Genomic DNA, 11,255 nt, shown 5'->3' with positions numbered 1-11,255 from the left:
CCTGAAACAAAGACCTTGGCTACTAATGGACCCAAGTGGGGAACCTTACATAATGACTTCGTGAGGTTCTTCGCTTGGGGTGATTGCTAGAGAGATTGATCATCAACCTGGGTCGGAGCAGTGTTGCGGAACGAAAGTGTTATTTACTTAAATAGCATGAGAATTCTGGATTAATCTGAAAAATCTCTATCCCTTCCACACACTACTCCTTTCCCCTACCGAGTGAGTCACGCCTACCCCGAAAGGGAAATGGCTTAATGGTGTAGTTTTCTTCAATAAAAATGTAACTATTATAGTTAAAACTTTAACTATTTTATGCAATTTATTAATTAATTTTTTGAAACTGAATATGTAACTAATTTAGTTAAATATTCCATAATTTTAGTGAAAAATTCATCTTGTTTGTTAAACAATATTTTAACTAAAACTTTGATTATTCAAATTTTTGTTTTTATAGTTTTAAAATTGGTCTTTTTTGGTTTAAAATTCAACTATTCCAGGCGAATATTCATCCTTTTGATTAGAAATTCATCTTTTTGGTTGAGCATTAATTGTATTAACTGTTCAATTTTTGTTTGGCAATTTATCTCTTTTATTTCGAAATTCATATATTTTTATTGGAAATTCATCTTTTTTGTAGCGATTAGTATTTTTGATTGAAAATTTAACTATTACCGTTAAAGATTCATTCATTCATTTGGTTCAAAATATGCTGTTTTTTGGTTTTGTTTAAAAATTTGTTTTTTTAACTAAAAATGTAACTATTTAATTTTTTGAGAAAAACTTGTTTTTTTTTTAATAGATATTTTCTCTTTTTTTTGCATATAGACTAGCACATATAATAAATGATAGGAAAATTCCGGGCTATGTGTCCATCAATTTTCATGATCCACTTCATACTATAACTAATACTCTATTCCACAATCATTAAAATATTTTTAATTTATTCGAAATCTTTGAAATCTTCGTTAAATCTATAAGAAACTTTTAAAATATTTCTGAAATATTTGGATATATTTTAAATAATTTTTAAATATATTTGGTAATATCGGTGGAATCATTGAAATCTTTGTGCAATCTTTTAAATCTACCTTCGATTTTCGCGAAATTACTGTTAAACCTTTGAAATATTTTTAAAATATTTGGTAATATTTGTGAAATTATTTACATCTTTGGGAATTCATTGAAGTCTTTATGAAATTTTTCCGAAATAATTGACAACTTGAATCTATCCGAAATCATTGAAATCTTTGTTCACTCTTTAAAATATGTTTAAATTGTCTGTGAAATAATTGAAATCTTTATGAAATCTTCAAAAAAAAGCATTGAAATCTTTCTAAAATCTTTGGAAATATTTTTAAAATGTTTTATTGGTAAAATTTGTGATATTATTCAAATCTTTGGGAAATCATTGAAATCTTTGGGGATTTTTGAAAAATCTTTGCGAAATATTTTTTATATTTTTGAAAAATTCGGTAATATTTATGAAATTATTGAAATCTTTGTGAAATCATTAGGAAATCGTTGCAATCTTTGTTCGGTCTTTGAAATCTATGTGAAATTTTTGTGAAATATTTTTAATTTCTTCGAAGTGTTTGTGAAATCTTTGGTTAATTATTACATATTGTTTATTTATTACTTATGTTCAAGTTTTACATAGTATGATATTATTTTACTTCTGTACAAATTTCACCATTCAATATTATAAATTTATGTCCATGTCCCCCTTTAGAAAAAAAGGCTCCTCCGCTTCTGTATTGTAGTTTAAAAAATGTACATATTTTAACAATCGTTGGTTACTTGGATTCTATGTAATGGTTCTTGAACTGACAAAATTTATTTTTTTATTTTAAATTACTGAAGACCTCAGTTTTATCGATTATTAGTATTTATCATAGTATTTAGATAGATCTATATTTCTCGCAGACCTGAAGTTTAGAGACTTTTTTTTTTACCTGCAAAAAAATTAAAACTTCATCCAATAGTTATTAGACAGTTTCTAGATATAAATAAAAAATTTTGCGCCATACACTTTTTAATATTTGGGTTGGATAATGACTTAAGAAATTTTGGCTAACCAGAAAGTGATTCGTATTTGTTTTTGTATTTCAGCAGCCCCGTGGCACTAGAGTTCTTCAAATCTAGAGAATTTAAGTTTATGTTATATTACCGAGAACATGACAGAATTTAGGAGAATTTAAAAGAATTTAAGAGAATTTATCATGTTTAACAATATTTTCATTGTTCAGGTTTTATCAGTGGTTACAAATTTAAAATTTTCAAATGTATTAATTTATTTAAAAAAACAACAAAAAAATAGTTTTTTCTACTTTGAAAGATAACTCTTCAACAAAATACTGGAATTTTTAACATAATAGTTGAATATTCAACCTAAAAAGAAAAGAATTTTAAAACCAAAAAGACGAATTTCAAACAAATAAAGCTTCTTCACTCAAAAAATAAATAAAAGTTTATCTACATAATTGGACCTTCAAACCAGAAGACAAATTTTCTTTACAAAAATTCAATTTTGAAACAAAAAATATGACTGTTCAATAAAAAATTAATTTTTCACGAAGCTGATGCATTTTTACGCAAAAAAAGGAATCTTAAAAAAAATGGAAAACTTGCATTTTCTGTTAAAAAATGAATTCTAAACCAAGAAAAAGAAGTATTTTCCACTAAACAGCTAAATTTTAAATTATACATAAATCTTCAATAAACAAAAAATCTACAATGTAGTTTAACTTTTACCCAAGTAGTTGAATTTTTAATAAAAAAATATTAATTCTCAACAAGATAATTAAACTTTTAACCAATGAGAAAACTTTTCAAGTTAAAATATAAATCTTTAACAAAAAAGTGATTTCTTAATCAAGCGATTCAACCAAATGTTTTAAACAAATTAGTTGAATTATCAAGCAAAGAAGAACGATTCTTAACGAAAAAGTTGCATTTTCATACAAAAAATAAAATTTCTAATGAATAAAAAAACTTTAAATTTGCTAAAACAGGTGAACTTTAAAATTAAAAAGATAAACTTTCAAAAAAAGAGTTGAATTTTCAACCGAAAAGTTAACGAAAAAAATGCAATTTTCTATTAATTAAAATAAATTCTGAGTTTCTCATAAATTCTCAGAAAATTTATTTCTCAGTTATATTCTCGGTACCGTTCTCAAAGTAATATACTCTGAAATAAAAGTGACGGAAATTTTGACCGTGACCGAGGGCGGTCACTTTTTCAATAATAAAAAAATAGCTTTTTAAATTTTTTTGCTTTGTAATTAAGTTTTGAGGTTTTTATACTGAAAATTTATCAAGATTTTTTTATGATGAACAAGAATAGTGGAGTATAAGTGTGTTGTTTTTGGATGCAATGTTGATTACAAGAATTTCTTTGAGAAAGTGCAAGTTTATACTGAATTATTTTTCAATTTTTGAAATTAATATTTATAAAACAATTTATTGCAGTTGTTATAACAAAATTTTAAAACAGTTTAAAGTCAATACAATAGTTTTTGAAGATCGAAATTTTTTTTAATCTACATAATTGACAACAAAGTTTTGCACAATAATAAAAATTTGTTATTTCAACGAGATGAGTAAAAATATGAAAATAAACGATTTTTTTAAAGGCAAATTACTGGTAACATAAATTTTCCATAGTATTAATTGAATAATTCATTAAAGTTGTTATAAATAATTGGAAAATATTTCTTATTCGTTACAATTTTTTTTAAAGATTGTAATATTTTTTGTTCACATTAAAGATCATCAAATAATCGTTTCACTATAAAAAAAATTAATTTAAACTATAGATAATGAGTAAACTGATTAATTAAACTGTTTTTTTTCAACGAGAATTATTCGTAACATGAATTTTCGACAATATTAATAAAATAATGTATTCAAAATGTTATTAAAAAATTTTAATTGTTGAAATTCATTACAATTGTTTTTAAATATAGCGATCTTTTCTTTTAACTTTGAAAATAATTGACAAAAAATTGTTGCACTATAAGAAAAATTTCAACGTGATAATTAGTAAAAATATGCAAATAAACGATTTCTTTTTAACGCAAATTATTGGTAACATAAAATTTCCTTAATATTAATTAATTCATTCATTACAGTTTTTATACAAAAATTGGAAAAAAATGCAATGTGTTATACACATTGCATTTTCAAAGTGTTTTTAAAGTTTGCAATCTTTTTTGTTCACTTTGCAAATAATTAACAATTAAGTTTTACACTGTAAAAAATTAAAATGTAAACGAGAGATAATAAGTAAAATATGCATTAAACTGGTTTTTTTAATGCAAATTATTAGTAACATGAATTATTAATATTTTTAATAAAATAAGGCATTAAAGTTGTTGCCAATAAATTTGAAAACAGTTTAAATTCATTTAAATTGTGTTTAAAGATTGCAATATTTTTTGTTCAGTATCAAAAAAATTGAGAACAAGTGTTGTACTATAATAAATATTTAAAATTCCAGCGAGATGTATAGAGTAAAAATATTATCGAATATATGAAATAAAACACTTTTTGGCGCAAATTATTAGTAACATGAATTTTCAATTGATATTGACAAAATAATTAATTAAAGTTGTTCTTAAAGAAATTAGAAAAAAAATGGAAAATTAGAACACAAAATTCGTTACAATTGTTTTTAAAGATCGAAGTCCTTTTTGTTGACTTTGAGATTAATTAATAAATAAGTTTTACACTATAGAAAAAAAGTAAAAAATTAAACCAGAGATAATGAGTAAAATATGCCATTAAACTGCTTTTTAAATCAAAATTAAATGGTAACATGAATGTTCAATAATATTGACAACAGAATTTATTAAAGTTGTCATTAAAAAACTTTTTTAAAGTATTGGTTTTAAAGGTATGGTTTACAAATACCGTTTGTTATTCTACAACTTTATCAATAATAATTTATTCTATAAATCCTATATTTCATAATATAAAACGTTACAAATATTCGACATATTTGTAATAATAGTTCGTTTTTATAGCCTAATTAATTTGTATAAATATCTTATAACGAAAGTAAGTAAATTATTTTTTATTTTTAAGAAGAAATATCAATTTTTAAAGTTTGGTGTAATTGACCCTTTGCGGCATTGTGGGAATACCGTATTCCCACCTTTTTTCATATCATTTTTTGCGATTTCAGAGTAGTTTTTATTGAATTTTACACAGGTTTTTTTTTTTAATTTCATGCTCGCAAGATGATAGAAAATTAAAATTTTTTTTCTGCGAAGGGTCTAAATTTTTAAAATAATTTGTTATTACTTATAAACAAAGTTGAAAAAAGCCTTTTTTGTAGACAAAATTCATTATTGAAAAAACTTTGCATTATATCCTTATGAAAATGGGTACTTAAGGGTTTTTGGGGTCGCTGAATACGAATCTGAACTCAGATTTGGAAAATTCAAAATGGCGGATCCAATATGCCTGCTGTAATTGGGAATATTTTTGGATTTTATCTGAAAATTGGTATGAAGTGGTTTTTGGGGTCAGTGATCACGAATATGAACTCAGATTTTGGAAATTTAAAATGGTGGATCAAAGATGGCGCCCGAAACTTGGAATATTTTTGGATTTTTTTCTGAAAATTAGTATACAGAGGTTTTCGGGGTCGCTGATTACGAATCTGAAATCAGACTTTGAAAATCCAAAATGACGGATCCAATATGGCGGTCAAAATAATAAAGTTTTCTGGATTTTTTAAAAATTAGTGTTCAAGGATTTTTGGAGTCACTGATAACGAATCTGAATTTAGATTTTGAAAATTCAGAAAATTGGTACTAATCCATGTTTTAGATGAGTAGGTGTATATTTTTTCAAACCTTAATATTCTAAATATTTGTCATTTTGAATACAGATTCAAGATCAGCGACCCCCTGTCTGTGCCAACTTTCAAAAAACAATTTAGAAATATTTTGAATTTTGTCCCGCCATTTTGAATGTTCAAAATCTAAGTTCATATTCGTGATCAGAGATACCAAAAACCCCTGAACACCAATTTAAAAAAAATCCAAATTTTGCCCCCCATATTGGATCCACCATTTTGAATTTTCAAAATCTGAGTTCGGATTCGTGATTAGCGACTCCAAAAAACCCCTATATACCAATTCTTTAAAAAAATCCAAAACATTACAAATTTAAGCCGCCATATTTGATCCACCATTTTGAATTTATAAATCTGCGTCCAGATTCGTGATCAGTGATCCCAAAAACCCCCGTATACCAATTTTCAGAAAAATACAAAAATATTCCAAACCTTAGCCGCCATATTGGACTCGCTATTTTCAATTTTCAAAATTTGAGTTCAGATTCGTAATCAGCGACCCCAAAAACCCCTATGTACCAATTTTCATGAAAACTCGTTTCCCTGAAAAATGTATGCCGGAAAGGGTTAAGCGTGAGTTTTGACCTTCAATAATCATTATAAATGTTAATAATTTTTTTTTTTAATTCATCATTTTCACAGTTTATAATATTTAATTATGTCATTCTTGAAAATTGACTGCTCGTTTTGTAGAATTATTATTAGTACTCTGAAAAGTTTATTCCTATTTAATCATAAAAATAATTGTTGTTTCACTTTCTCATTAGTACTTATTAATTTATTGGGCATTTAATATGCTACAATATATTTGTTTGAGATAAGTATATGCAAAAACTTATTTAAACAATTGAAATAAATTTGTATTTTCCCATTTGGTTCTTGCAGGACGATAATCTTATTTAATCCTGAGGTCCGAGGCCTTAAGTCAGCGCAGGAAGTTGACCTCCTGAGGGAGAAAGTTTATGCAGCTCTCGAAGAGTATACAAGGGCGACCAAGCCGGACGAACCTGGCAGATTCGCTAAATTGCTGCTGCGTTTGCCCCCGCTCAGGTCGATTGGCCTCAAGTGTCTCGAGCACCTTTTCTTCTTCAGGTTAATCGGCGACATGCCGATCGACGCCTTTCTCACCGAAATGCTGGAGTCGTCGCCTCGTTTGATGGAGGACTCTTAGGAGGAGGCGGTGTGCCGCGTTTTGGGGCACACCGATCTCTAAAGTCGGAAGCCGCCAATCTCGATATTTTACATCACTCGTCACCAGGATTCGATTGATCCGATTGAGAAAAGTGACTTCGGCTTTAAAACATCGCATCACGATTCGCATCATCGTGCTTTTATTATTCAGAAATTTTTATTAGATTTCAAAAGTCTTAATTAGGTTCGATATGAATCTATTTTATAGAAATTAGATCATTTTTATTCATTTTTTTTAAATAACTGCTCTAAAGACTATAATACCGCTTTTCAAGTATTCTGAAGAACCCGTTCATAATCAATTATCCGATTTTTACTTTAGAAAGCTTTTTTTTTTGTTTTTTTTTTTTTGCTTATTTGATTCTTTGACATCCGATGGTCGAATTGAAAGATTAAATTTCGTTTTCTTGTATTTTTTATTTTTACACTTTGTTGCTGAGCGAAGATTTTCGCTGACTTTTCCCAAAAGTCGATGCGAATCGCGAGTCTTGTTCGCGAGCAATACGTGCGGTTTAATTATTAATAACGATATTGAATTAGTGTACATTGCGTTAATTTATTGTTTTGTATATTAGCGCTGCGAGAAAAATGTTAGGAATGACTGAAAAGGTGAGGAGCGTAAAACTATAGGGCATGGGTGAGAAAAACATGAAACATATTAATTCTACGTTCATCTATGTTTTTTAGCATAATTTGTTTTATTTAAAGTAATAGGAAATCGAATTTTGCGTAAGAGAGATACTATATTTTATAGTAGAAAATCGTTTGCAATTTTAGAAATTCATTTTATTCGAGAGATTTTTTATCATATTTTAGGCGTGTTTTTCGATAATCATTGAAGAAAATTATATATTTCATGATTTAGCGGAATTTTTTACTATTTTTTTTTAATGTTAACTTATTATATTCTAATTAACTGACTTTAAATGTTTATGTGAAGTTTTGGAACAATTTCGTTAATTTATAATCGCTTGTTTTCAATGAGCAATTTTTAATCGAAATCTTATTAGGTACTTCATTTTAATTGGGCGTATACTTACTACTGTAATTATAAAGGAAAGCAAGCTATTATAACGGTAACTATTAGAAATATTTCTATTTTTGTGTGAGTGACTACGGTTGTTAGTTGTTGGTTGTTGTTATCTACTTCACGAGAGTCTTTAATGTTACGCCTCAAATGGCGAGGAAGTCCGGCATGAAATTTCTCCACTTTCCTTCTTTCCACAAGGTACAATATTTAAGCTACTCAGGAAAAAATATTGAATTTCGCGTTGTAGAACTGCGTCATTAGTTATTTTACGCTACGGTGTTACAATTTATTTCAGTGTTTATGAATGCGGTATGTATAAATATTAAAGAAGAAGAATATTTCAGATCGGAAGGCAACATTTTCGACTTGATTCGAGTGCAGGGTGGCCACTGGAACATGAAAAACGGGAAAATTTCGCTTGATATCACAATATTCCAATTTGAAATTGCAGAATTTTTTAAATACTTGAAATTTTAATGGTCTGAGTTCAAAAGATTTATTTTACATTTTAAAATCATTTCGATTTCAAACTGAATTGTATTATTTGAAATTAAAGTCTAGATAGTTCAAAAATTTGTTCAATTGTGAATGAATATAATTTCAGTGTTCTAAATCTGAAATGTTGAACGGTTGTAAGTTTAAATTTTAATTAAAATAACTTTAACGATTTTCAGTGTAAAAAAATGTCTGATTGCAGTATTCTAATTTAAAAATTGTCCAGTTTTACACGACTTTTGGAATCGTTTAATTTTCGACACTTTATTGTTGAAATTGTTTAATATAGAAGGGTAAAAATGTGAGTACAGCAATATGGAAAAAAATATTTATTTTTTGTTGTTGTAAAAATGTGTAATATTCTATATTAGAAACTACAATTTTTTCTTAAAATTCGGACACTGAGCACTGAGCAAACTTGCCTCGATTTTTTACGTTTCTATTCAAATTTTTAAATATGAACAGGGTGACCTCTGGACCGGGAAAACCGGGAATTTTTCGAGATCGGGAAATGACAGTGATTTTTTTGTTTACAGCGAATTTTACAAATTTGTAGAAGAAAAATCTGTCCACGTTCGATTTCAACAGTTTTTAAACAATTAGTTGAATTGTTATGTTTTTAAATTATGCTATTATTTAGCTTACAATGCGTATTTAAACATTTTTTACTTTAAAAATTTTCCGCCTAAAATTTTTATTTCTCAGCTTACATTTTTAATTCAAAGAATTTTTAAATGCGTGTGGCTGAAAGTTTATCAACTATTTGAAACTTAAAAATAACTTCATAATAATATTTTCTTCATTAAAGGATTTTATTAAATTAAAAATATTGTGTCAGTCTAAAATATTCCATTTTTAACCCATTCAATTTTTAATTTTTAATTAAAAACAAAAGATTAATTATTGAATATTTAGCAATATTTGAATTTTTCTTTAGGACAAATAAATTGAAACCAAATATTTAGAAATAAAGAATCTTTAACTGAATTGTTTGACATAGAAAACCTGGAATCGTTAAAATTTCGAAGAGCCCTTAAACTTTGAACGTAACAATTTTAATTTTTCTATTTGAAAAATGCTTAATTTGTAAGTAAAATTTTTAAATTTTGATGTATAATTTACAAATAAAAATTTGTAGACAAAATTTGAGTAATGTTAAGAGATATTTAGGAGTTTTAAAAAGATTTAAAATTATCATGCAAATTTTAGAAAGTTTTCTTAAAATTTTCTAGAATCTTTTCTGAAAATTTTATTTAAATCTTTGAAAAACTTTCTAAATGTTGTCTTAAAATAATTTTTTAAACTGAAAAGTTATTTTTAATTACTTTTCCTCTTAAAATTACTCAAATTTTGCCTAAGAATAATAAATGTTCAGTTGTTATTTATACATCCAAATTGTAAAGAAATTTTCTAAAATTTGCAGGACTTTCTGAAAATTATAAAAAAAAATTCAAATCATTTTGAAGGTTCTGAAAAAATTTCCAAAATAATTTTAAATTTAAAACAAATTTAAAACAACTTTTAGATTTCTCAAGATTTTGAAGCTTTCCAAGGATGTTTAAAATATTTTAAAATAAAATAATTGAATTTCTAATTGAAGAAGTGTTCAGTTAAAATTTTCAAAATTTTTCAATATTTGATGTTTCTAGCTTAAAATTCCTTAAAATTATGTAATTTTGAAAATTTTAAAGTTCATTGATTGATTTTTTAATTTAGAGCGAAATTTCAAAATTTAACAGTTCCACGTTGAGTGCTTTCATTTGCAGCTCAGTTTTTATAACCTCAAGTGAAACATTTTTTAGGTTTAGTGTTCCATTTTTTTAATTTCATTGTCCGTGAAAAATGTTTGCGAACCGGGAATTTATTTCGTCGATTAAAACGGCCACCCTGATGGAGTTTTGGGCGTCTAATTGTAATAAGGTTTTGTTTTTAAGTCCTCAAAATTCTTCAGTTTTGAGTTTTGTATTTAAAAATATAAGTTTTAAGGTCTCTTAATTCTTAATTGTTCATTTCAATCATTTTTATTTGTAGATTTAATAATTGGGGCATTGAATTCCAGTTATGAATATTTTATATCAATATAGCGTCTAATTTTCCAGTTCATTTCGAATTGAACAAATTGAAACTAAAATTTGTAAATTGCGCTTTAGTTTTAACTAAATATTTTATAGGAAGAATTTTTCTAGATTGAAAGTTTGCATTTTAAAATTCGAATAAGCAGGAATCTTTTTTTAAAGTTTCAGCGGCCACTCTCAACGTCTGTCAATAATGTACATTACAAAACAATTCTTAAGACACACACTGCATTGTAGGTAGATAATTAATTAATTATTTGATTAATTAATTAATTATGTAATTGAATCCAGTACAAACTTCGTTGCATCGATACAAAATCGATGGCATAAGTTCTTTGATTCTGGTAGAAAAAAAGACAGAAAAAGAGGCGACACTAAAACAACGTAGATGTTAAAAGAGTAGAGGGCGCGAGTGCTACCTGTGAATGAAGTTTTACATAATTATACAAACGTTACGATGAAAATATCTATACATACGAATATAACAAATATAAATCTATATTATTCAAATAACAGTTTAAGAATCCTAACAAATTACGAAGAAACCTCAGTAGCGGTCAGTAGATATAAAAACAGATTAATGTCGAAATGCAAAACA

The 11,255-nt window shown here is 26.4% G+C and overlaps 1 protein-coding gene across 4 annotated transcripts in view; it reads left to right on the top strand.

Annotated features, from left to right (window-relative positions):
• The window catches only part of LOC117170977 (retinoic acid receptor RXR), an 81,201-nt gene extending 72,079 nt beyond the window's left edge, over nucleotides 1-9,122 (top strand). For all 4 annotated transcript variants that reach the window (XM_033358036.1, XM_033358022.1, XM_033358028.1 and 1 more), the window contains one exon: nucleotides 6,752-9,122. In XM_033358036.1, the coding sequence (XP_033213927.1) occupies nucleotides 6,752-7,037 (286 nt within the window). In that variant the 3' untranslated portion in view covers nucleotides 7,038-9,122. The remainder of the gene's footprint in view (nucleotides 1-6,751) is intronic.
• Nucleotides 9,123-11,255: the final 2,133 nt, after the last annotated feature.

Source organism: Belonocnema kinseyi, chromosome 1, assembly GCF_010883055.1.
Source record: "Belonocnema kinseyi isolate 2016_QV_RU_SX_M_011 chromosome 1, B_treatae_v1, whole genome shotgun sequence".
NCBI lineage: Eukaryota > Metazoa > Arthropoda > Insecta > Hymenoptera > Cynipidae > Belonocnema > Belonocnema kinseyi.
This window is presented reverse-complemented; position numbering and strand designations above follow the sequence as displayed.